The sequence below is a fragment of the Ammospiza caudacuta genome, chromosome Z (assembly GCF_027887145.1).
Source record: "Ammospiza caudacuta isolate bAmmCau1 chromosome Z, bAmmCau1.pri, whole genome shotgun sequence".
Classification (NCBI taxonomy): Eukaryota; Metazoa; Chordata; class Aves; order Passeriformes; family Passerellidae; genus Ammospiza; species Ammospiza caudacuta.
The window spans coordinates 76,529,220-76,553,913 of NC_080632.1; the positions used below are offsets into that span (position 1 = coordinate 76,529,220).

Consider the following 24,694-nt stretch of genomic DNA (forward strand, 5'->3'; position numbering starts at 1 on the left):
AGGGATCCACAAGGATCATCAAGCCCAGCTCCTAAGAGAATGGTCCATAGAGGACCAGACCCATGACCTGGGTGTTCTCAGCACCATATTCTCATCAACAGAGCATAGGCCCTGCTACTGGCTACTCACCCTGAGCTGAACCCTCTCAAAAGAAAAGCAACAGCACACATGTCAAAATAATTTATTATTTCCTCTGTGTGGAAATAATCCATGCAGGTTCTACAGGAACACAGGGTGAATAGCTTTGAATTACTATTTCCCCACCTGTGGTGTGAAAGCTGCTCAGGGTACAGGTGGCCTGGTGGAAGGAACATCCACCTCTGCCCTGACACCAAACCATTCTATGATTAAAGGAAGGCTTTTAAGAACAGAAGAAAGCACAGAGTCTTCCACAAGACAGTATTCCTTTTGTGCATCTTCATTTTTTTCCTACATTGGTATCTGCCTTCTTTGTTTAAGTCCAGACACAGGCAGTGTGCATGTTTCAGTTTTTTCAGTGTTACTGTACAATTCTGAAGACTGTCACTACAACAAAGTTCTATCTGTTTTTACGTTTCTCTTTTTTGTTTTTGGTGTTCACAGCTCCATTTACAGTTGGTGTTGTTGCTCTTTCATGTCCTGTGACTTTCAGGTGCTCAAACAATTTATTTCGGGATGGAAATGTACAGTTGCAGGTTACACAGTGGATAGGAACTTCATTCTACAATGAGAAAAAAAAACCTGAATGCTTCACACTCATATTGAATACATCATCACTATAATACACGAATTTCTTGCAGACACTTTCTCCTTGGCAATGAAGCAGGACTAAGCTGTTTGTTTCTATCATCAAGATTTCATTATTCATTAACAATTAAGCACATATTTTTTAACAAATAATTGCAAATATAACTTCATTATATTTCAAAGTGCTTTAAGTAAAATTAAGAATGGAAGCCTTGCAAATCTAAGTAAATCTTTACTATTCAAAGTAAAGAATAGTTTTGATCTCACCTGACCATCCAGGTAGGTAATGCTTTGGGCTCTGAGATGCAGTGAATTTAGTATGTCTTAGCTGTAGTTCTACAAAGTTTTGCTCTCTGGCAAGCATCAATATTGAGATAGATGCAAACAGTACTGGCCTGTCACGTGCTGGGTGACAACAGCTCTGTCCCCAGCTGTTTAATCATTTGAACTGCCTTGCACACAGAACTTTACCAGCTCTCCTAGAAATGAAGCTGAGTCCTGTATTTCTCTGTGAGGACAAGAGCTGAAGTTTCAGTTCTATCAAAATCACAGGGACAGAATTGGTGGACTGGAGGTGACCAAAAAATAGCCTTCTTTGTAATTATATGACCCCCACCTTTTAGCCCTCCTGTATAGACAGGCTGAGAAAGATGAAGAGAAGGCTCCAGGGAGAACTCATTGCAGCCTTCCTATGTCTTAAGGGGGCTTACATAAAGCAGAGAGAGTGACTTTTTATACAGGCAGAGTGACAGGACAATGGGCAATGGCCTTAAACTGACAGAGGGCAGGTCTAGATTACACATTATGAAGAAATTCCTTACAGTAAGGGTGATAAGGCATTGGCATAGAGAAGTTGTGGATGCTTCATCCCTGGGAAGCGTCCAAGGCTAGGCTGGATGGGGCTTTGAGCAATGTGGTCTACTGGAACTAGATGATCTTTAAGGTCCCTTCCAACACCTAATGCTATTTTAAGTAGCATAAGTAATTTGACATACCATTGCTGAGCTCTCTGAAGACACCTTAGCAGACTTTTTTGCTTCCTTGGCTTTCTTCCCTTTAGACTTAGTGCTGCCAACAAAGAGGAGCTAAAATCAGTGCACAGGAACATTTAGCATTTACAAGCTTTTTCAATTTTCAGTTTTCAATAACTCTGCTGCTTTCCCCTGTTCTTGCTTCCCGCAACAAAATGTAAGTGCATCCAGAAAAAAAAAAAATTAATTTAGACAGTCAACTGTAAATCTCAGAATGTTGAATCAGCTCCTAGGAAGTGATATGGTAGCAATCTGCAGTCAAATACCACCTCCAGAGAAGCCCCTGCATGCTTTGTTTAGTATCGTATTTATTCAAACCAGTTTTGGTGAGCACCCCCAGAGCCCACATTTGAGAGTACATCTCTCCTTGTTTGACAATACCAAACACGACACAGTGACTACAATGTTGCAACCAACACACCTTTTTGCTTCACTTTTTGTTTCATTCTCTTGACTGACATCATCTGTAATGCCTGTGTCCTCTGACACAGCACATCTTTGGCCATCATTTACCAACTCCTCTGTTGAGCCACTGTCCTTTTCCATGCTGAGCACCTCCTTTTGTTCAACTGTTTCTTCGTCAGCACTTTGATCAAAAGAGTCCTCGTAACTCTGCTGTCCAAACAAAAAAAAAAATCCAAGTTAAATACTTCCAGTTCGTTAGTGATATGTTTATAGTATTATACTCATTTACCTCAAACATGGGTGGGTTGGGAGGAGAGAAAGCCATGGACCCTCTTAATTTTACTGTGTGTTTTCAGTGAGACTGTAACATGTAAAACCTTAGTTCTCCTGTTTTGAAAGATGAGGCCACCTGCGGTGAAGGGAAGAAACACCAATAAAACAGCCTCTGAAACTACAGAAGCTACTACAGTAACTTTTAATTATACACAGGGTTCATCCTGTTCTGACTACCATTTCTTATTTCACACATAGTGGCTTATAACTTTGCGAAGGGTTAATTATTTAGACTGAAGTTTTCTGTGCCAGACAACTGCATTAGGAACCTGGAGCCAAAATAACTGAGCTGACTGAAATTAGGTAGACACACTATATTTTCCTTCCCTAGCAGATATCAGCAGCTTTTTCCATGTGCCAGATTAGACTCAAGACATGGTTTGGCAAAATATCCACTTCCTGTCTGAAGCAGAACAGCAAAGCTCCCAATAGCACAATAACAAATTTGACCTAACACCACATTAATGGAACTCTAACCACCTCTAGTGCAAAGTCTCAGCTACCTGAAAAAAACTTGGCTAATCCTAACTTCAGGAAAAGAAAAAAAACCCACAGAGATTCCCAGTACTCCACAATGCTTGTCAGAGGATGGAGGTGAGGATTTCCCAGCATAAGACTGCAGCTTGAGCAAGGCAAGAGTGGCACCTACTGTCCAGGCTGTAGCAAACTGATGGAACAGAGCCACGGTTACTGTGTGCCACCTCCGCAGTGAGAACAGACCTTCTGGTCTCACACAGAGGAGGAAGGAGTTAACTGAAGCCTCACGGCCTGCACAGAAACATGAAGGTCCCGCCAATACTCGGACTATGCAACTGAACCAGCCAATGTGAAGCCAGGAAGCTTCAGCTGCTTGAAAGTCTCAGAAAAGTTTCTTAAGGACAAGAGATAATGATGGAGTGTGAGAAGGCAGAAAAGGTGAACAGAGAATAGGAAATCAGAGGGTAAAGCATGGAAGAGGCAGGATCTGGTACAGACAGCTCACTGGAACAAGGCTAGGACTCAGGAGTAAGTACTTGAAAAGGATGAAGCTTGAGGAAGGCAGACACAGGAGCATGCTGACTGTGACACCCCTGCCACTCAAGCCTGAAACAGCTTGCTCTTGGTGAATTTCACCTGCTGCTGTCATATCACACACAGACTCAGATCCTGGAGTAACACAGACTCCAGGTGTTACTTTTGCTTGCAGTTCAGGAAAAAATTGGAATGGATGTGTTCATTCCAACAACTACATTGCCAGCAGAAAACCAATACTGTGGCAGTCTTTTTGACCCCCTCTAAATTAGAGATTAAAAAACAAAACATTATACCAACTCCTACAACTAAAGCCAGAAGTGACCACCACATTGGGCTCTTAATGCACCATGGCCACTACTGGTCTTACTGACCAATTCCTTCCATTCTCCCCATCTGCCTGTTTCCACCTGTTCTTCTTATACATCAGACTACAGCTTTTTTAGAGTCGGCACCACATATTAACATCTGCACTAACAGAATGAAGTGAGGTCTATGATATTACTATCACAAAATACAATTATAATAAGTCTAACAGAAGTTATTCTGGTGGCAAAAAATAATTTAAAGTATTTTTAATAGTTTAAAATTCTGTGGAATTTCAAGCTCTCCTATTCTGCAGGACAGAGAAATAATTTGTCAGGAGTTAAATGCGAGTTTTCGGCTTCTTAAGAAAACTGGGTTGTAAAGTTCCCAGAGTATGATTATGACTACATACCTTCATTGTTTTCTGCTTCTTCCTTTGTTTCTTTGAGAGTCTGTAAAGATAATTTTAAAATTACCTTTTTTTACAGAAAACCCCCAAAACCCTAGGTTTTCTAAACCTACAGGATTTCTATAAAAGTATAGCTTGATAGTATAATCAAGCTATACTTTTCCTTGATCCTCTTAACATGATATTAGGTAGCCACAAAAAGAAAGTTACTCATGCCAGAAATAAAACAATAGGTCTCCCAAACTACTCACTGCATTTAGTAAAACATTTGTTTTGCTCAGACTGAACCCAAAGATACTAGTGAGATAGCTGGAATTGTGCTCTGGCTGTTTAAAAAAATTAAGTCGTGTAACAATTCTGATTTTGAGCATGCTCGTTTTCCATTTATGCCACCAATCAATTGACAGTAAGTACCAAATCAATAAGCACTAGCTCTGTGGAAGTCCCTCTGCTTGAAAATAGCAAATCTTTCTTTTCCTTAACATACAACTTTAGGTAGCAGAGAAAACATAAGTCTGTTGTTTTATGGCACTCAAATGTAGTCATGCACAGGCATGTGTTTTACTGGAACTCTGATGCTAATAAGTATTTCAAATTGCACAATACTGAGAGCAATGCAGTGGCAAATCATCAGGAGCTCCCTCTGAAGGCCACTAAGACTTAGTAAATCATGAGTCATGATAAAATTAAAAACAATTTCACGTACTTCTGTTTGGGTATGTCTTCTGTTTCTTCCTCCTCTTTGGTCTGTATTCCATCTGCATCATCTGAAGACACAGCAAATTTCCCTTCCTCCTCTTCCAACTGCTGTCGTAACAGCGATACCATCTCTCGATGCTTCTTTGATTTCTCGTGATTTTTCATGCTGTGAAGACCAGATTGTTACTGCAGGTTGCTCTGAGCAAACATAGTTATATTTACATAAATTAACAACAGGCCCATTATCCAGCACTACGAAGTATGGAAAATTCTGCACTGACAATGTCTTTACTGGAAAGACAACACTCATTATGTGAAGTTAAAAATTCTCTAAAATGCAGTTTTAAATAACTTAAAATCCAACACCTTCACCCACAAATCCCCAACCACAAATACTTACGCTTTCTCAGTTTTTAACAATTTGTCACAAGCAGGGCAGTACAGACCATCAACAAGTTCAGCTTCTTCAGTTTCATCATTCAGTTTGTCTGAAGAGATCAGCAGGAATCAGAGAAACAAAGTCAGATCAGCAATTTTTAAACAAGGTGCTCTTTAAGCCCCAGAAAATAGTCACAGCACTGACATTCAATTTCTCCAGTACTACTGACACACAGACAGCTCAAGATCACCTCAACAATCAGACATTGGTATAAATTAACAGCTGCAGCTTGTTCAAACAAAAACACCAGAGAGGGACAGACTCTAGTCCAGCATCCTCAGAGGGAGGGAGTGAGTTGCATTACGTCAGAACTGTGAATTTGAGGCTGTAAGCGAGCCACACTCATACTAGTAGATATCACCTCCACACACACCATACCTTCAATGCTTTTTGTCTCCTGTTCTTCTAATGCATCTTCACCACCTGATCCATCTCCAAATTCCTTTTCATATTGTGCCTCCATCTCTTGCAGCTCTCTCTCCAGATCTGACATAGTTATCCAGCTCTGCTCTTTGTACTGCTCAGCAAGCCTGCAAGCAGAATACAGTAACTTCTACACTGTGTCCCTGAGATGGGAACTAGGGGAACAGTGTAACTGAAAGATAACTTCTACCTAAAGATAATTGTTCTTCTTCCGCATCACAGGAGGAAAGTTCTGAACATATGATGGAGCACACAATTGGAAATCTGACTTAATTTGTGATGTCAATGGGCACCTCTGCACTGTAAGCAGTTTTATTAACATAGGTGGGTCCTGGTTGCATTTCAGGCAGAACATGCTGAGCAGCATGGTCAGTATCAAGCTGACAGCAAGGAAGTCATCTCAACCTACTCTAAGATCCAAACTTACAGTAAAACAGGGCACCCCCAATGAAGGGAATGATTGGTATCCTACTTTATTGATTCAGAAGGCTGAACAATTGCTTTATTAAACTATGTTATATTACTGTACTATAACTAGGTTATATTATACTGTACTATAACTACACTACAAAGAATACTAAAAAAACCTTGTGATTGTCTCCTGACAGTCAGGACACAGCTTTTTCCAATTGGCCAAGGAAACAAAACAATCTTCAGTAGAATTTAATTGACAAAACACTTCAGGTAAACAATCTTCTTAACACATTCTACATGTGCAAAAGAACAGGAGCAGCAAGTAGAGAAAAGAATTGTTTTTCTCTTCTTCTCTCTTTTTTCTAGGAAAAAACTCTGAGAGAGATAATTATGTCTCTCTGTTCAGAGAATGTGAATGCCACACAAACTCAAAAAAATACAGGACAACAAAACCCACAAGCACATTACTCCTTGACTGTGCTATGGGAATGTACCATCTCAGTTTTCCCAGTTTAAGCGTGCCCCAAATTACCAAATATGGCATCTCAGACTTGAGACCAAAATTAGTATGTAAAATTTTCAGGGATGTTTAAAAGAGCAAGTGGAGCTACTATTAGAATCTAAGTCTATACTATATCCTCATGGATAATTTCTTCAAGTTAAAAAAATAATAATTTGTTTGACATGTACATACTTGGCTTGTTTTAGCTTCTGTTGCCTCCGAAATTCTTCTGCTTTCCTAGTTTTTTCTGCATTTTGTTCTTCCACAAGCTTTCTGTGAGCCTGTACTCTTTTATCCCTCTTACGAATAAAGGCTACTAGCTGACGGATCAGCTCATTCCTCTCTTTCCTTGCTTTCTCCCTTGTTTTCTTGTTCTCTTTTTCCATAGCTCGTTTCTCCCAGCGGTTTGAGGCTTGTCGTGTGTCATACTCTTCTTTCCAAGCAAAGTTTTTCTGTGTACAGAAACTCTGCCAATATGCATAGAAAGGGTGGACTACCTACAAGAAAAAAACAAAAACTAAGTCACTTGTTGAGGAGGGACAGAAAAAACAGAGAAGTAATTCAGAGCTTTTGTAACCCTTTTTTCTGAACTTCTATACAGGCCACAGTTTTGCCTCAGAGCAATGAAGATTTAGAAAAATTCCTAACATCATCCTTGAAGTTTGAAAGCAACAACCTCATCTAAACTATTACAAACTGCAACTTCTAAAAATATCCCCCAGCAGGACTGGATCACGCTGACACTAGTGTCCAGTTACTTAGCTGTCCTGTATTTCTCCTGTCAAACTGAAAAGCACAATCAGAATCACACATGCTGCCTGCAAGCTGGTACTTACCTACAAACATCAAACATACATTAAACACACACTCCACATTACACCACAGCAGAGGTCAGCCACACACTTGCACAGCATAAAAAAGCAGCAAAACAAAAAATAAATACATAATGCTATTTCTTCCTTGTATATTCTCTCTGCTTCCCGAGCAAGACAGAAATGAAAAGCCCTTGATGACACAACAGCAAGGAGCTGTGACTTGCACAGTTTAAGAAATGGCTATGTGAAGAAACATTTACTCCTGTTTTGTTAGCAAACTACATGACTGTAGGCTAAAATTATGCCCCCTAGCTTTCATATTAGAATAAAAAGTGATTGTTACTTATTCTCCTCCCTTTTACTATTCATGTGTAAATGCTGGACTAATAATGTGGCCTCACAATCACCTTGGGTTTGTTCTTTATTTCTCTCCAAATAATTATTGTCCTTCAGCACTTTGTATATTCAGCAATCAAGATATGCCTAATCTCCCTTCTTACATTACTTGTCCCATCAATCTTCCTTTTTACTACTCACTTCTATTTGCCCAACTGCTCATATTTTGGGATACCTCATAGAAGTATTTAACCTCATGGTTTCATGGTTTTTTTAGTCAGTTCTGTTCTTCCTCTGCTATTTTTGTTCACAGAAACTGTGAACAAAACGATCAATTGTTATTCACAGGAACAACTCAACAATAACTTCCAGCAGCCTATCTACATGTGAAGTTCATGGCTGTGGCTTCTGGCAGGTAAGTCACTACAATTTTTCTCAGCTATCACAAAAAATAACCAATAAACATTCATATTTCATCCAATAACCTAAGTAATATTAGACTACCTACCAGAGATTTCTGCTTCAGAAGAGGATACTTTTGTGCAAAAGGATGCACACCCACCAACTGATGACAGGGACCATGCTCCTCTTCACCAGATCTATAGGGTGGGATTCTCCCCATTCTCAGCAGCTACCTCAACAACCTGCACATGTGTGGCACTCAGCAGCAGCCTGAACAGCAGCCCTTGCTGAACTCCCAAGCGGATTTTGTTTTGCCTACTACTTGTACCTGGAGCTGATCATTTTTGTTGACCTGCAAGTCTTCTCTTCCCATGAATGCTTGTGAACTCACGGCCTTAAGAATATCTTTCCTGGCTGCTTTGCTCTGACCAAGCTGCCTCTCATGCTTCTTGTGAACTCACAAAGCAGACCAAAACACAGAGCATTCACATCACATATTTTAAAGCCCTTGTATAGTTTTTGTAGCTCCCTTCTAAAACTCCTTTCCCATTATATTCCTACTGCGTAGAGAAGTGAGCACTGCAATGCTGGAATCCTCTGACAGTATAATCTCTTAGTCTGAATATAAGACAACAGGGAAAATTACCTTTCTACTTACCAGAAGCTATTTCCTATAAAATACCCCTAGGAATCCCAGGGGAAGGGTGGGGGGGGGGAGAAGTGAGCACTCTGCTTCCAGAACAGCATGAACTAGGCAGATGGCAAAGCATGTTGATCAGAATTCCAGTCCTTTTTGCAGTTATTAATTGACATAAGCATTAAAGCTATTTTGAGTCTATAATCTTATCTGTCCCATGGACTCAAAAGAAGCAGTTTTCAAAAGATGTGTCAAGATAACAACATTAAAAGACATATTTTAGCTGGTCCAGACATACTATGTATTCTCCTTGGGAAAGATTTCCATTCATTAAGCCATCCTGTAACTTCTCCCCATATCCAAACTTCTCCCCATATCTGAACACCCTTTCTGGCACTTCTCAAGAAGTTTGATTTGTAACTTTTGTTTCCAACTCCAGTCAATTTTTGTACCACTGAAGCTACTAACTTTTAAGGTATGAATCAATTCAAATTTCATAAATAATTATCCATACAGAGAAAGTGACAGGGAGAAGAACCACACTAGAAGTAACATTTGAGTGCACTTCATACTGTGCAGTTACTCCCTAGGGAAAGTGTTATCACCTCAGTTTTTAATTTCAACACAGAAATACTGGTAACCTTAAAAAAAATCCTAAATCTGATAGTCTGATATATTATAACAAATAGTTGGCAAACCAGGTGACAAGAATTCAAGTCATAAAAGTACCCATACACTTTCTTTTCTTTCTTCACAGAGGAAAGCATGCAATTTTTTTCTGAATCAAATCTGACTATAAACTAATTGCAGATGACAATGTGATCATAATGGCAGCTCACACTGCCAGTCAACATCACATCTACTTTCTAAAGGCTCTGCTACACACTAAGTGCAATGCAGTTTGCCTGTATGAGGCAGGATACTACATGCTGCAGGAAAAAAATTAGCTCAGTACCCCTGTCTGTAACACAAGTTGTGTTAAACACTGGTAAACTACTCTCATCAGGAAACAAAGAAAACATCCATTCATTTGCTTTATAGGTCTTGCACTAGACTTAAGTCCTACTGGCAGAATTGATGGTTGTCCCTGTGAAGCATCTGTCTGACAACTCACCCAGCAGGCCTGGCTAATACTGTACTCCAGCAGGAAATACCAATTTTAATTCACATAAATATGAATCAGACCACAAGCACTTCCTTTGCTGTAATGGTCTACAACAGTAGAAAATAACCACAGATGCATGGCATTCAGAGATCAGAGGGACCCCTCCTTTGGGACAAAGTAATGGTTTAACTCCTGCAGGTTTACCTGCAGTTCAGTTTTACACTTGTCCTTACCGTATCATAGTCACTATGGGAATATCCAAACATAGGGAATTCTTCAATATCTTCCTGTGTCATATATTCCAGCTCTTCCTTCGCAATCTTCTCAAAAACTTGTCGATACACTGTAAAGAATCCCTGAAACAAACAAACAAACAAATAAAAAACCCTTTTGTGTGGCACAGTAACACATGTACAAATGCTCAGGTGCTGTCTATTTTAGAAAAACGTTGCTACACTGCAAGAACAACTCAAAACCAGAATAAAGGCCTTGTGAGCACTTGCTGAGGTACAAGACCCTTCCTAACAAAGTTCCACTATCTCTCATGCCTTTTATTTCCACCTTCCTCACACGGTCTCTGTCTTCTTCAGACACGTAGTTAAACACTGATTTTAAAAGAAAATTTCCATATGCTGGAGATGGTGATAAGTTCCTAGTTACATAGGATCAAATTCTGTGGAAGCTCCAGACATAAAATTCACTGTTAAATATCCTATATTTTTCTAAATTAATATGTTACTAACTGACTACCAGTACAGTAACAGAAGGACAGGTAAGTATTTCCTCTGGTGGATGCTTTTCTAATCACCTAGAGCTTTTCAGTATATTAAATATTATTAGTATTTTAAAATCCAAAGGGAAATTCAAAAATCCAATAGGGAATTCAATTACAGCAAGCACACCTTCCCCCAAAGGCTACTGTTACATTGCTTTTCTGTTGTTTACAAGATTCTTGCTTGAGAAAGTTATTTCTAAATAAACAGATGGTATGGCAAAGCCCTGGAATCCTTCACTATACAAGATAAATAAACAATATGCACACATCTGTAGTTGTACAACATAGCTGGACATTTTGATTAAGTAATTGTTGGACAATAGGTAAGATTAAAGCCTCCTTACACATCCAGGTTAAGTTTTCTCTTGGATTTGTGTAAGCTGTGCTAACAATTCTACATATAACTTTAACACAAAACAAATGCTAACACTTATAATGAAATTTAAGCTGATTAATTAAAGATTAATTGATAGCTTACCTTTTCATCATCCCCATATCCAGAGTAGCAGCTAACAGTGAAGTAGTGCAGCAGATCCAAGCTATCATCTTGATAGTCTCCATCAGCTCCTCCTTTCAGCAGAGCCTCCCTGTGACTATCATACCTGGAAAAAATCCACAGCATCAACGATGTAGAAACATGGAACACCCCACAGTGCTGATAAACTAACACAGTACGCCTATAACATCACTGTATAGCTTAACCTACTGTCTGTAATTCTCACATCCAAACTCTTCAGAGAGTAAAAAATATGACAGTAGAAATTCCCTCTTAACCTTTATTTTACTATTATTTTATCTGCAATACATATAGCAATAATTCCTCAAGAGCTAGCTACCTATCAATTGCATTTGAGAAAGATGCCTCACAAGACTTTCAGAAAGGGGTAGGGCATTACTTAAATCACCCAATACTTGCATGCACTCAAATATCCTCAAATCATACCCAAACACATAAAAACAGAAAACCAGTCCAGTATTCTCAAGGAGGACAAACACAGGAGAGGTGAGTTTGGCTGTGTAATCTGGTAGATGCTTCAGCCCACGTGAAAAACAAGCTACACAGAACATTTACAATAGTGATCCCTTAGAGATGTGTATGTGTGTATTTCAAATTAGAACGGGACACCGGTACGCACTGCCCGGGCCCTGAGGGCTGACTAGGGCTGCCCTGAAGAGCCGCCCGGGGAGGAGGAGCAGGCCCAGCCCGGCTGTCGGCAGGGCGCTGCTGGGGCCCAGCACGCCCTCAGCTCCCGGCACACCACGAGGAGGGTGAGAGGGCGAGCCGTGCCCCTCCACGGGGCTGCAGGGCTCCAACTCCGGCAAAACCTAAAACCAGCCGGCTGGCCCTGCCCACGCCTGCCTAGGACCAGCACAGGACAAGCCCTGGCAAGTCCGGGCTAATAAAACCTCAGCCAGGCCAAGCGCCGCTCACCAGGCCCGTTCCTGTGGGTCGCTGAGCACGTCGTACGCCGCCTGGATCAACTTGAACTGCTCCGCTGCCTCCTCCGCGTTCTCGAGGTTTTTATCTGCAGGACAATTTAACGAAACCGTGTCAGCTGTGGTCGGGCTCGGCGGCAGCAGCCGCCCCGCCGCCCCCGGCACCGAGCCAGGCGGCAGCGCGGTGCCCCCGCGCCGCGCGGGGCCGGGGCCGGGCCCGGGCCGTACCCGGGTGCCAGCGCAGCGCCAGCCGGCGGTACGCCCGCTTCAGCTCCTCCTCGGCGGCGTCGCGCCTCACGCCCAGCACCTCGTAGTGGCACTTCATGGCGATGGCGGCGGCGGCCGGCGGGGCGGGGCGGCGACACCGGGACAGCGGGCACTGCCGCTCGCGCCGGGAGGGGCGAGGCGGCAGCGGGAGGAGCGAGGCGGGAGGGGAGGGACCTGAGGCGCGGTGTCGGCCGGCTGCCGGCGGCACCTTGGGAGTGCTTCAAACACTGGCTGTCCGATTAACCCGACACCTTGTGCTGGAATGCACAGAATCAATGAGGGTGGAAAAGATCTCCGAGATCATCGAGCCCTACCCGTGACCCAACACCACCGTGTCAACCAGACCGTGGCACTGAGTGCTACTCCAGGGTTTTCTTGAACACCTCCAGGGACGGTGACTCCACCTTCCCTGGGCAGCCCATCCAATGTCTAACCAGCCTTTCTGTGAAGAAATTACTCCTTATGAACAACGTTAACGTCCCCTGGCACGGCTTAAGGCCAGTGCTCTTGTCCTAATTCCAGCTGCCTCAGAGAAAAGTCTGACCCCAACCTGGTCACCCTTTCCTTTCAGGGAGCTGTACAGTGCAATGAGATCTCCCCTGAGCCTCCTCATTCCCAGAGTAAATACCCCTGCTTCTCTTAAGACCTGTGCTCCAGGTTTTGTTGTGCTTCACAGCTTGCTTTCCTTTTTCTGAATTTGCTCCAGCACCTCAAAGTCCTTCCTGAACTGAGGAGCCCAGACCTGAACACAGGACTCATGGTGTCACCTCACTAGTGCTGAGCACAGGGAAAGAATAGCTTCCCTAGGCCTGCTGGCCACACTATTTCTGAAACAGATATTTCTGATTCCTGTGGGTGCTGAGGAGCTCAGTGGCGCAGCCAGCACAGTGCACATTCTCAAGGTAGCTTTTATTTATACCTATGGTCTTCAGAGATTTTAGCATTGGTCCAAGTCGCTTTCCTTCTCTAGGTCAGGTGTGTATCAGTGGGCAATACACAAACTGAGTTTTGGATGGTACAGCAAGATCTGGAGGCCCTGATCTCACAGTAAAGTCTGGAGGTCCTAAACTCAGTGTTTAATCCAAACATGGCAAATTGAACACAAGCCAGCAGTGCCCTGGCAGCCAGGAGGGCATCAGGCACAGCATCACCAGCCGGGCAAGGGAGGAGATTGTCTGCTCTGCTCTGCACTGGGGCAGCCTCACCTCGAGTGCTGGGGCAGTTTTGGGTCACCTCAGCATAAGAAGGATATAAAGCTATTGGAGTTTATCAGGAGGAGGGCAGCTTAGATTGAGAGAGGTCACAGCAGCTGAAGTTACGTGTCTTGTTCACGTTGGAGAGGAGGCTGAGAGGGGATCTCTCTCCGATACACACCTTTGTCACAGGAGGTTTTGGCTGGTATTGAGTCAATTTCCATCACAGTAGCAGGTAGGGAGAAGTGTTTTGGATTTGTGCTGAAAACACAAATGTTGTGTGGATAGTAACAGAGATGCTTGCATTATTGCTGAGCAATGCTCAGACTCACGGCCTCCCTTGCTTCTCGCCCCACCCACCAGAGAGGTGCACAAGAAAGTGAGAGGGGGCGCAGCCAGGGCAGCTGCCCCCAGCTGACTGCAGGGTTATCCTACACAGCCTGGCACCATGCTCAGCATACAAAGCTGGAGGAAGGGGGAACATTGAGAGTGACACATTTGTCTTCCTGAGTCAGTGTTACATGACAGAACCCAGCTTTCTTGGGAGGTGAATGTCTCCTACCCAGAGGACATAGTAAATAAATTCCTTGTTTTGTTTTGCTTCTGTGCATGGCTTTTGCTTTGCAAAAAGCTTTGCTGTTTTCTTAAGTCTTTATCTGCACTCATAACTTTTCATTTCTACCCTTCCAATTCTCTTCCCCACCCTACCAAGGGAGAATGAGCAGGCAGCTCTCTGGGGCTGAGTTGGTTAAACAAGTGTGTCAGGGAAGTTCCTGTTGGACACCAAGGTTCTTTACACAAAGGATGGTCAGCTCCCAGGGAAGTGGTCATGGCACCAAGCTTGTCAAGAATTAAAGGAGGTCTGCAGGATCCTCAGTCACACAGCTTAGTGTTACAAAGTTCTGCAAGGAGTTAAATTGGACTCAATTATCCTGATGGAGGTCTTTTCCAACTCAGCTATCTATGTATTAAGACTATGTGAACGGAGCACATGCCTATATTCACCAGTCTTTCTTTCCAATCACATGGCACACAGACCACTTTGCTGCAGAAGTCACATGGGATTTCCCTCACCCTGCTGGGTGGGGTGGTATTTAGAATTTAACAGGTCAGCTTCCTCTCCAGCCCATTGTGTCTTTTCAGCATTAAGATGCTGGAAATTGAAACAGAGGTATCAAACAGAAACAGGGCATGGGCAAGACTTTGAAACACAAGAAAGTCTGGGGGAGTGCAGAACTAGTGAGCAGGTCATGAGATCAGGAACTGTCAACTAAAGGTATGTAATAAATAGCCCCAGAGAAGTTGTCCAGAACAGTTGTGATGTCCCATCCCTGGAAGTGTTTAAGGCCAGGCTGAATGAGATGCCGCATTATTTCTGAAAACTCAGAAACACATAAGACAATAAAAGAATGCAAACTCAATCTTTACAAAGAAACATATGTTTTGTTCACTTAAAACTGAAGTTCAGACATGTTTGTCTGTACAATGTAAATTCAAATATTTACAATATTCGGTTGATATTGTATGAAGTTTCATTCCTTGTAACATCTATCTATTTAGATCCTTCAGTTCTAAATAGCTTTTTTTGCTTTTTCCTCTGAATTTTACGTAGCTTCTTCTTATCTTTAACAATTGGCTTTGACTCTGGTTTCACAAGCTGTATTTCCACTGGCTTCTCTTCAGCTGGAGTTTCAAAGACTACTTCAGTAGGATCTTCTTCAACAAGGACCTTAGTTCCTTTTTTCTTTACCATCTGCACTTCTTTCACCTGCTGCTTCTCTCTAAACTTAGCTGCCACTGACAATCTTATCAGTCGGCGATGCTAAAAAAATAAGAATTTAAATGTCATCATGTTTCAAATAAGGACAATGGAAGAAATCTGTTGTTAAAGAAACTAATTTCTTTAATACTAATTTCTCTGCTTAATGGCCAAGACCCTCAGTGTATGGTCATCTTTTCAGTGACATGACTTCTGCATTCACTTCATGATCACAAAACTACTCTGTCCTCTAACTGTCACCAGTTTAGGGCACTACAAAGGGTCATGGGGAAAGGCATACTTGATGCTCCTGCACAGACTGACTGCAAGGCTGGTTTTCTAATTACTTGCTAAATGAAAGAGAAAACAAAGGCAGAGCTGCTTACCATATTTGGGGACCGGTAATGAGGATTTTCATAGAGAGTCGGTCCTCCAAAGCTACCTTGGAAGATTTTTATGAGGTTCAGGACAAAACGAGGCCCAATTTCTACTAGGGATGCATCTTCTTCTATTATCTGCAATAAAAAGAAAACTTTGTCAATTTCTCACAGATTGAATCAAAGCATACGACCTTGCAGGCACCTTGCATATATATGGTAATACACAATTAAACTTAAATTCAAGATAAGGTACCTGATTAGTTATATTTCCATAAACCCAGTTCTGTACATACAGCAGTTCTTAGGAATTCAAGCAAGCTTTTGGAGTACTCTGTATTTGTGAATTCCTTCTACAGAAAGTAAACTCTAGATTACTTTGGGTCAAAGCAGCAACTTAGATTAAGGCACAGTTTAGGCCTTAGGTAGTGTGTCCTGCCACCAAGACATCCCTCACAGAATCACGACTTGATGAATGCAAGTTCAGTGAACCAGATCTCTCCAGAGATACAGGTGAAGGTTGTCATTTCAGGACACTGAATCTGCAAGCATTAGGGGCTGGCATACCCTGATAACAATAATCATGATTCTTATTTCATTTGGTGGATTTCATATGAAGCTACTCCACTGATCTCCTTTTGAAAAGCTGGAAGAGACCACTCACCTGGTAATTGCGGAACCAGATCCTTTCATCAGTGATGGTGAAGGTGAAAACATGATCAACAAAAGGCTGGCTTTTGGGGTGGTACTGAGGTGTACCAAATATCTGTAATAAAAGGCAGTGTTTCTGAACATCTGCAAGTTAAGAGGTCAAACACAAATGGCTCTTTTTAAATTCCTTTTAATTTACTACATTCCCAAACCAAGGTTACATTTCATAACCCAAAACTTAAGAATAAGTGTCTGAGTCATGCTAAAAATATGATCCAAATCCTTTTTGATCTTTTCAAAGTTCAGAAGTGTAAAACTGCTTCTTGAAAAAAAAACACTTGTGATTCTTAAGTATGTTGCCAAAAAACATCTCCAGTGAAGAAACACTGGAAACTATAGACTGACCTGAATAAACAATTCTTTTAGCAGGGCATAGTGTGGCTCCCGGTCAAATATCTACAAAAAATAAAAATTTGTTTTACATACAAGGCTAAATACAATAGTCATGCAAAAAGAATAAGAACGTACCCAAATGAAATAAAACCTATACTTACTGGATCAAAAGACAAAAGGGGTCTTGAGCCCCTTAGGCAATTTCCTGTCATCTTCAGTTCAGCCAGTGTGTGAACTACAGTGATTAAAAACAAAAAGAAGTTACTATTTACAGAAAATGTTTCAGACAGAACAGCAAGAATACAAACACAATAATGTCCACCAGCTTACCATTCTGCACCAAGAATTTAGCAGATGGTCCCTGTGGTGTGTTTGAAAGCCTTCAGAGGACAAGTGGTGGGAAGAGAGAAAGAAAAATGTTAACAGCAGGGAGAACACATGCTGGATTTCCACACTACACCCCACCCAGCTATTCCTGCATTGAAGTAGTTTCTGTCACTTTTATAGCTGTACTGAGTTCCTTCAAAAAGCTCATAAACACTTGTTTTCTAAATAATTTTATAAAATGCTTCTGCAAACAGTCACCAAAAGCTGTTCACACATTGTAAATTTGCACTATCCACAGAAGTGCAATATTAGAACAAATTCAACTAAGCAGCAGTATTTCATGTATCTTTACTATTACAGTAGGAAGCTTCAGCTAGAACTGAAGCATCTGCAGCTATAAACAGAAATGTAACAAAACATAACATTTCCTTACCACATGTAGAGATCCTGTTTCTTTTTGGCTTCAAAAAAGATGCACTTATTGCAGTTTTTCATTTCACACACCTACACAAGACACATCAAATTAGCTGCTTACAAACATCCTGAAGACATTTTTGATAACTTTCCACATTTATCTCTAATATTTTCTTCTCTCCAAAATGCAAGTTCAAAAAGCAAAGATCTTGTCTTATGAAATGACATCTACTGACACTCAAATTTTGGTTAGGTTTTAAAAAAAATTTCACATACTTACTACAAGGAGTAATAACCTCACTAAAGCTACAAACCTGATAAGCTCTCCAGATACAAACACAAGAGCAGGAGCTGAGACATTAGGTTCTAGGTTCAGAACTATCAACATCCTACTACATTTTGGCTGGCTGCATTTGTGTCCTGCACTGTTCAAGCATAAGCTGTGCTACACTTCTCACCTACATAGAAAAGCACATTATGCTGTATTTCTTCTTCAATATGCTGTATTTCTTCATGATGAAAATCTGTATCTAATTAAATGTTTCATTCTGGTTTTATTAATCAAAAGTCAACTTTTGGCTCTTTGGGTATCAGTAATTTTCACCTATGAAGTTACACTTTGAATTTGGTTGCCCCTTTCCCTGGCATACTGAATTTCCATAGAAAATAAAATAAAATACAGAAGCATCAAGATAAATCCTGAATTACCTCATTGATTACAAATAACTGGTCTTTACGGTCCATTTTTGTATCTGGAAGACAAAGCCAACACTTACAAGGCTGGAAAACCAATTCAATACAAGAGATTATTGTAACAGTTAGGTTTTTTGCAAAAAGGTTACTAGTTTATAAATGAAAGGGTAATTATCAAATTGTTTCTGTCATGTTATGGAATATCTAAACATAGCAACAAAACTAACTGCGCAGGCTCAGGAGCGATGCCATAGGATTCACTTCCCAGAAAATACTGGGATACAAAAATTGCTGTACTTGCTGGCTCAAAAGGTGTTTATTTGAGATAAAAGTTTCATCAAAATTCTTCTGTACCACATTAAAAAAAAATAAAAGAACAGGGCGTTAGGAGCTCTTGGCTCAAAAGCATTCTCAAAATATACGTTAGGAATGATATTCAACCCCTACCTGCTTTAGAGTGAGGCATCAATGTCCTTAAGTCCTGCATTAGGTGTCTTGTTCTGAAATTAATTCCACGAGAGGAGAATATCAGCACTCGCTCCTTGTTTTTCCATTTGCCCTAGAAAAAAAGACACAACAGTCACATGGGAAGCTGCTAGACTTAATGTTATTATAATGCAGCAAAATTACAGTTTGGACAGCGAATACCGAAAGACACAGCAAGAACCTTCGTTTTTATCTCTCACGCAGACAGAACCACGCTCTCAGCAAGAGTGGAGACTGCCCTACAAAAAAGGGGGCCCTGCTTTTTACAGGAGGAGCCGTCCCCATCCCGATCCACAGCGTGCTCCCGGGCACAGCCTTTCCTTCCCACCCAAGGAGGAACCATCCTCATCCCGATCCACAGCGTGCTCCCGGGCACAGCCCTGCACTCCCACCCAACTGCTAAAACTCCACGTGCGTTGCTTATTTTCCTGCAAAATGGGCTCAGGAACACTCCAGAGCACAGCCCAGATTCTCCTGTCGAAACTGCGAAGCCTTGGTGTTTACAGTCAGTACTTTACGCTTTTCCTACAAGCAAACAATTACCGAAACCTTCTCCGCATGATTCCTAAATGGAACAGGCACAGTTTCCACACAGCCTCTGCATGAAAGAGAATTGCCCAACTCTTCCCAATACTTGAGACTGAGGTAACACATCTTACCGACATCGACCAGGACAGCGCTTTTCGCGTATTCTCACGGAAACAACGCACCGCCACTTTTTACTTGTGCCGCTATTATAAAACACTACGAACAAACCCCTCAGTCACGGCTCAGCCGCGTTCCCTCACACAACCGGAGCGCCGGGCCGAGCGGCGGTACCTGGGACACGGGCGGCGGGATGCTGTATTCCTGCGGCGGGGCGCTGCCATCCCTCGGGCCGCCCTCCGGCGCCGCCTCGCCCGCGCTCGAGGCGCTCCTGGCGCGCTTCGCCTTCCCCGCGGCCAGCGCTCCACGCTTCCTCTTGGCCGCCATCCGCCCGCACGCCATGCCGCGATGCCTCCTCGCCCGCCCCGCTTCCTGCGCTCGCGTTTCCTGCGCCGCCGAGGCCGTGATCTCACTTCCTGCACTCCCTCCGTTCGCCGTGCCCGCGCCCCGCCTCCTGCATTCCCGCTTCCTGCATTCCCGCTTCCTGCAATCCCGCCTCCTGCATTCCCGCCTCCTGCGCTCCCGCTGCTCCTCGTTCCCGGTGCCGGGCCATGCCGTTCTCGGCGCAGCCGCCCGCCAGCGGCGAGCGCTACGCGCTGTCGGCCAGCCTGGACAACGCCCGGCACCTGTCCAGCCTCTTGCGGGCCGTGCACTTCCAGGACCACGCCACCTGCCTGGCCACGGCCAGCGGGCTGCGCGTCACTGTGGAGGATGCCAAGTGCATCCAGGCCAACGCCTTCATCCAGGTACCGGGACTCGGGCGAGGGGAGGGTGCGGCTGCTGCAGGCCCTGCGCAGGCCTCGGTCACCGCCGCTCTCAGGGCACCGGGGGGACAAGGACTCTCTGGACAGGGTCCAGCGGAGGCCACAAAGATGATTAAAGGACTGGAGCATCTCTTGTGAGGCAGCCTGCAGGAGCTGGGTCTGTTTAGTCTGGAGAAGAGCAGACTGAGAGTCTCATTAATGCGTATAAATATTTCAAACGTGGGTGCCGAGAAGATGGTGCCAGACTCCTTTCTGTGGTGACCAGTGACAGGAAGGAGGGCAATGGGCATAAAATAAACCACCGAAGTTTCACCTCAACACGAGGAAGCACTTATTTATGCTTAGAGGGGTAGAGCACTGGAGCAGAATGCCAGGGAGGTCTTGGAGTTTCCCTCTGCGGAGACAGTCTAACCCGGCCTGGATGTGTTGTGGATGTGTTCCCTGTCACTGCTCCAGGTGACTCTGCCTTGGCAGAGGGGTTGGACTGGATGATCTCCAGAGGTCCCTCTCAACCCTAACAATTCCGTGTGCTCACCTGCAGAGAAGGAGAGACTTTGCTGGGAGCAAGGCAGAGGTGCCTGAGCTGGCATGGAGGAAGGGCCGTGGTGAGGCTGCCCTTGTTTATGGGTGTCCATACTGCTGAAATTCCAAACCCTGCAGCACTACATCCCTGAGCACCTGACAGAGTATTGGGTTTGCACCTTCATCTAATGTATTGGTGTCTGCCAAATTCATGGCTCCTTCTGGCCATGCTGTGCTTAGCTGCACAGCAAGTGTCCATAGTGTTCCTCTTTAGGTGTTTTTATAGCTCATCCCAAAGCTAAAAGGTTGGATTTAAGTCAGCTGTGAAAGAGTACAGATGCACAGACACTAGATTAAAGATGGTTGTGCTGTGGTCAAAGCACCCCAGGATGGGGTTTTCCCTCTAGGCTGTCAGGAAAATATGAAATTACTTTTCCAAAGGCAGCTCATGCCACGCTGGTTTATTTCTGAGACACTCCATTCTTGTAGGTGCCACAAAGCAGTGAGTGCCAGCGACAGACAGGATACCATGGAGCAGTTTATCAAAGGCAGGATTCAGCACATATTTCAGAGTGGTGAAGTCACTGTTCTGATCTGTTCTTATGTCCTTCTAGTGTTTGGAATGCTTATGCATGCACTGAGCATAAAAAATGTAATTATTGTTACTGGAGAAGGGTGATACATTGTACAGTTCCATGAATGTTTCTAGCTCCAGAAGTAAGCAGCTCTAGCTTTACTGTTTGTAGGTTGTACTTAAACCATAATAGACATGTATTTAGGAATTCATGTTTATGCCATCTTACCTTGTTTCAAGTGTGGTTTGATTGTGTTTTCCTAGTTTTGAGGATAAAGACCCATTTTTCTATAATCAATGCCGTGTTGCATGTAGAAATCACTTTGTGTTGCACTGCTTTCTGGATGGGAAACCTTGAAGTTTAAACTGTAAAATAATTGCAGAAACTCCCAGCTTTTCATCTCTTTTCTTTAACTTACAGGCAGAAATTTTCCAGGAATTTTCCGTTCAGGAGGAGTCTGTGATGTTCCGGATCAGTCTGTCCGTTCTTCTGGACTGCCTGACCATTTTTGGAACCAGCTCCTTGCCAGGTGTGGTCTATTTCCATGAATCCACAGGAGGCTGTGTGGGTGCTGCAGGATGTGTACTCACATGGCGTGGAGTGATACCATGGCAGCTTCCTGGGCAGTTCTGCCCTTGCAGCAGCTCTGCCTTGAGCTCCTCATTCCTCTACAGTTTTGGTTGTGGCTGACCTAAAGATCTAAATCGAGTGTTCTAAAGAGCACTGTGATTTTGGGAAACCAGAGGTTCAGGTGGTGATAACCTGCCACAGGAGGGTGTGACCACAGCACAAGCTCAGCTGCATTAACTTCAGTTTGCACAAGTAACAAGAGTAGTAAGGAAGGATGATGTGAGCCAGAGAGAGCCTTAGGACCATGAGGATTTTCCAATTCCTCTAAACTGTTTGTAGTGTGTCTTAAGTGTCACAGCTGGTGTTTCTTTTGTGGTGGGTGAAATTATTTGGATTTGAGTTGTCTCCACGCAAGTAATTTAATTTTACTGCATAACCATTAGCATTTCAGGGGGTGTCTGGGAGGCAGCACTGCTGTTGATCTGTGGCTTGTGTGTGAGAAAAATGTGAGTTTTCTAAAGTAATCAAAAGCCCTAGCTGTGGTTTCTGCAGGATGTATATTTCATTCTCATTTTCAGGAACATCAACGGCCCTCAGATTGTGTTACCGTGGTTATGGGTATCCCCTGATGCTGTTCTTGGAAGAAGGAGGAGTGGTAACAGTGTGCAAAATCAACACTCAAGAACCTGAGGAGTTGTTAGATTTTGATTTCTGCAGTACAAAGGTTGTTAATAAAATTATCCTGCAGTCAGAGGGACTGCGAGAGGCATTTGCTGAACTGGACATGACCAGTGAGGTTCTGCAGATTACCATGTCTCCAGATAAACCCTACTTCAGGTACTAGAAATGGCTTTGAACTCAAATGTTTGTGCTTGGCTGCCTTGGCTGGTGAGGAGTGGAAGTTTTCACAGTAGAGAGAGGGGAATTACTTTAGAATTAATTCCTTCATTTCAGGAATAATTGTAATGAGTATAGCAAATCACAGTATGTTCTCTAATTAACATAGTAATGAGTATTTTGACAACTTCAAAAATGTGACATTGGTGTGGACAGTTTAGCATTTTTGATTAAATAAAGTGAAACAAACAGCAGTGTTTTGTGAAACAATCATGAGATATGTACAATGACTCATTTTGGTGAGTTTTTACGGAGCTCTCATCAGGTATTTTGTGATGGTGCTTTTTGTCTTCCAGGTTATCCACTTTTGGAAATGCTGGAAGTGCCCATCTAGACTACCCTAGGGACTCTGATTTGATGGAAGCATTCCACTGTAACCAGACCCAGACAAACAGGTTAGAAAGTGACTGATGCCCTCTGTGCCTGGTCATGCATTCTTGATGGGAAGTTTAAAAACTGCTTTGGTATTTCTGTAACATTTATTTTATTAGTATGAGGGGGCAAAAATACTCCCCATCTGATAAAAGACCGTGTCTGTTATCAAAAGCTAAGTGCTGACGATGACAGTTTAATGTTGTTACCAGGGAAAGAGCAAATAAGTGCATTCCGAATTGTTTTTTTTTATTCTGGGTCTTTATTTGTGACTAATGTTTCAGCTCCTCTTTGCACAATGTATTTTTTTCACTTTACTTGAATAATACATGATAATAACATTTTCTCCTGCAGGTACAAGATTTCTTTGCTTAAGCCATCCACAAAGGCACTGGCTTTGTCTTGCAAAGTGTCCATTCGAACAGATGCTCAAGGATTTCTTTCACTGCAGTACATGATTAGGAATGAAGATGGACAGATCTGTTTTGTGGAATACTATTGTTGCCCTGATGAGAACATCACTGAAGCAGAACTGTAGGTGTGTGTGCTGGCATCTGTAATATATTTTTGGTTATATAAAAGATTATATTTTTTTACAAAACTAAATGAAAGCTATAAGGTTTGATAGAGTTAATATTGTCTTTATTTTTTAGCTCTGGAATAAGAAAGTTGAAAACTTTCATTTTCTACAACTGCAAACATTTCTTAGCCTTGACTCAAACTGAAAAAGCGGAAAGGGGAGTTGATGTCTTATAGACACTGCTTCCAACACAGATGTTAAAGTACTGTTTGTGTAACACATTGATGCTTTTTGCAGCATTCTCCAAGAATTTTGTCTGTGCTATGTTTTTTTGTCTTTGGCTTCTAGTATTCAATTACACAGGGGAAAATCTGAATACTTGTTGTATATTAGCCAGATAACTTTCAGTGACTTAAAACCAAATTTGTCTTCAAAGAGAGCAACATTTTCAAACACATCTCTTAATAGCAGCAGGTGGTTTCTTGCTGGCAAATGCTGACATGTTTTGTCAGTGAAGCCACTAGGCTTCTCCTCAGCTTGATTAATTCTTAATATAACTCAATTCCTTGGAATTCCATCTGACACCAATTTGATGTCTGCAAACTGATGTTGAATTGGTAAATTGATATAGAAGATATAGAAGCCAGGATTTACTTACTCATTACTCACAACGGTCCTGGCAACATCATTGTTTTGGGTCAGTAGTTTATTACACATGTGCAAGAATGCTGCAGCTGAGCTGTTTCTGTGTGCTCATGTCCCTGTTCCTACTCTGCTGCTCTCTACTGGTGGTGCTAAGAATCGTAAGAGAGAAAAGTCCCTTATTGAAAATTTTTTATGAATTTCATTTGCCTTCTCAGTAGCCTCTCAGCAACAGGAGTCGCTGCTGAACGGCAGCAGGGCAATATCTGCCTGTGCCCCATGGAGTGCTGTATTCAAATCTGCCAAAAACGGGGCTGACCTCGTGCTCACTGTCAGGAGAGTGTGGTTCCTGGGCAGTTTCCTGCAGTGTCCACCTCCAGAGCAGCAGGTGGGCAGTGTTTAGGTACGAGTCCCCTTGTCCT

At 42.7% G+C, this 24,694-nt stretch overlaps 3 protein-coding genes across 4 annotated transcripts; 1 reads left to right on the plus strand and 2 right to left on the minus strand.

Moving 5' to 3' along the window:
• Nucleotides 1-176: 176 nt before the first annotated feature.
• On the minus strand, nucleotides 177-12,536 carry DNAJC21 (DnaJ heat shock protein family (Hsp40) member C21). Of its 2 annotated transcripts, none has more exons than XM_058823965.1 (12): nucleotides 12,434-12,536; nucleotides 12,201-12,294; nucleotides 11,247-11,370; nucleotides 10,227-10,349; nucleotides 6,891-7,195; nucleotides 5,738-5,889; nucleotides 5,321-5,408; nucleotides 4,928-5,086; nucleotides 4,225-4,264; nucleotides 2,179-2,369; nucleotides 1,722-1,794; nucleotides 177-700 (listed from the first exon to the last, which is right to left on the minus strand). In XM_058823965.1, exons 1-12 carry the CDS (start codon nucleotides 12,528-12,530, stop codon nucleotides 539-541), a joined length of 1,608 nt encoding a protein of 535 aa, XP_058679948.1. In that variant the 5' UTR covers nucleotides 12,531-12,536; the 3' UTR covers nucleotides 177-538. The 2 variants fall into 2 exon arrangements, with proteins under 2 accessions (XP_058679948.1, XP_058679947.1); XM_058823964.1 differs by having other exon boundaries at nucleotides 2,179-2,372.
• A 2,552-nt stretch (nucleotides 12,537-15,088) lies between these two features.
• BRIX1 (biogenesis of ribosomes BRX1) lies at nucleotides 15,089-19,766 on the minus strand. Its single transcript, XM_058823908.1, has 10 exons — nucleotides 19,585-19,766; nucleotides 18,727-18,838; nucleotides 18,295-18,338; nucleotides 17,606-17,676; nucleotides 17,176-17,225; nucleotides 17,007-17,080; nucleotides 16,858-16,908; nucleotides 16,466-16,567; nucleotides 15,811-15,939; nucleotides 15,089-15,487 (listed from the first exon to the last, which is right to left on the minus strand). The coding sequence occupies exons 1-10, from the start codon at nucleotides 19,750-19,752 to the stop codon at nucleotides 15,218-15,220; spliced, it is 1,071 nt and encodes a 356-aa protein (XP_058679891.1). The 5' UTR covers nucleotides 19,753-19,766; the 3' UTR covers nucleotides 15,089-15,217.
• A 159-nt stretch (nucleotides 19,767-19,925) lies between these two features.
• Nucleotides 19,926-23,792, plus strand: RAD1 (RAD1 checkpoint DNA exonuclease). The gene is made up of 5 exons (XM_058824019.1): nucleotides 19,926-20,156; nucleotides 21,692-21,800; nucleotides 22,420-22,678; nucleotides 23,035-23,133; nucleotides 23,465-23,792. Exons 1-5 carry the CDS (start codon nucleotides 19,962-19,964, stop codon nucleotides 23,646-23,648), a joined length of 846 nt encoding a protein of 281 aa, XP_058680002.1. The 5' UTR covers nucleotides 19,926-19,961; the 3' UTR covers nucleotides 23,649-23,792.
• Nucleotides 23,793-24,694: the final 902 nt, after the last annotated feature.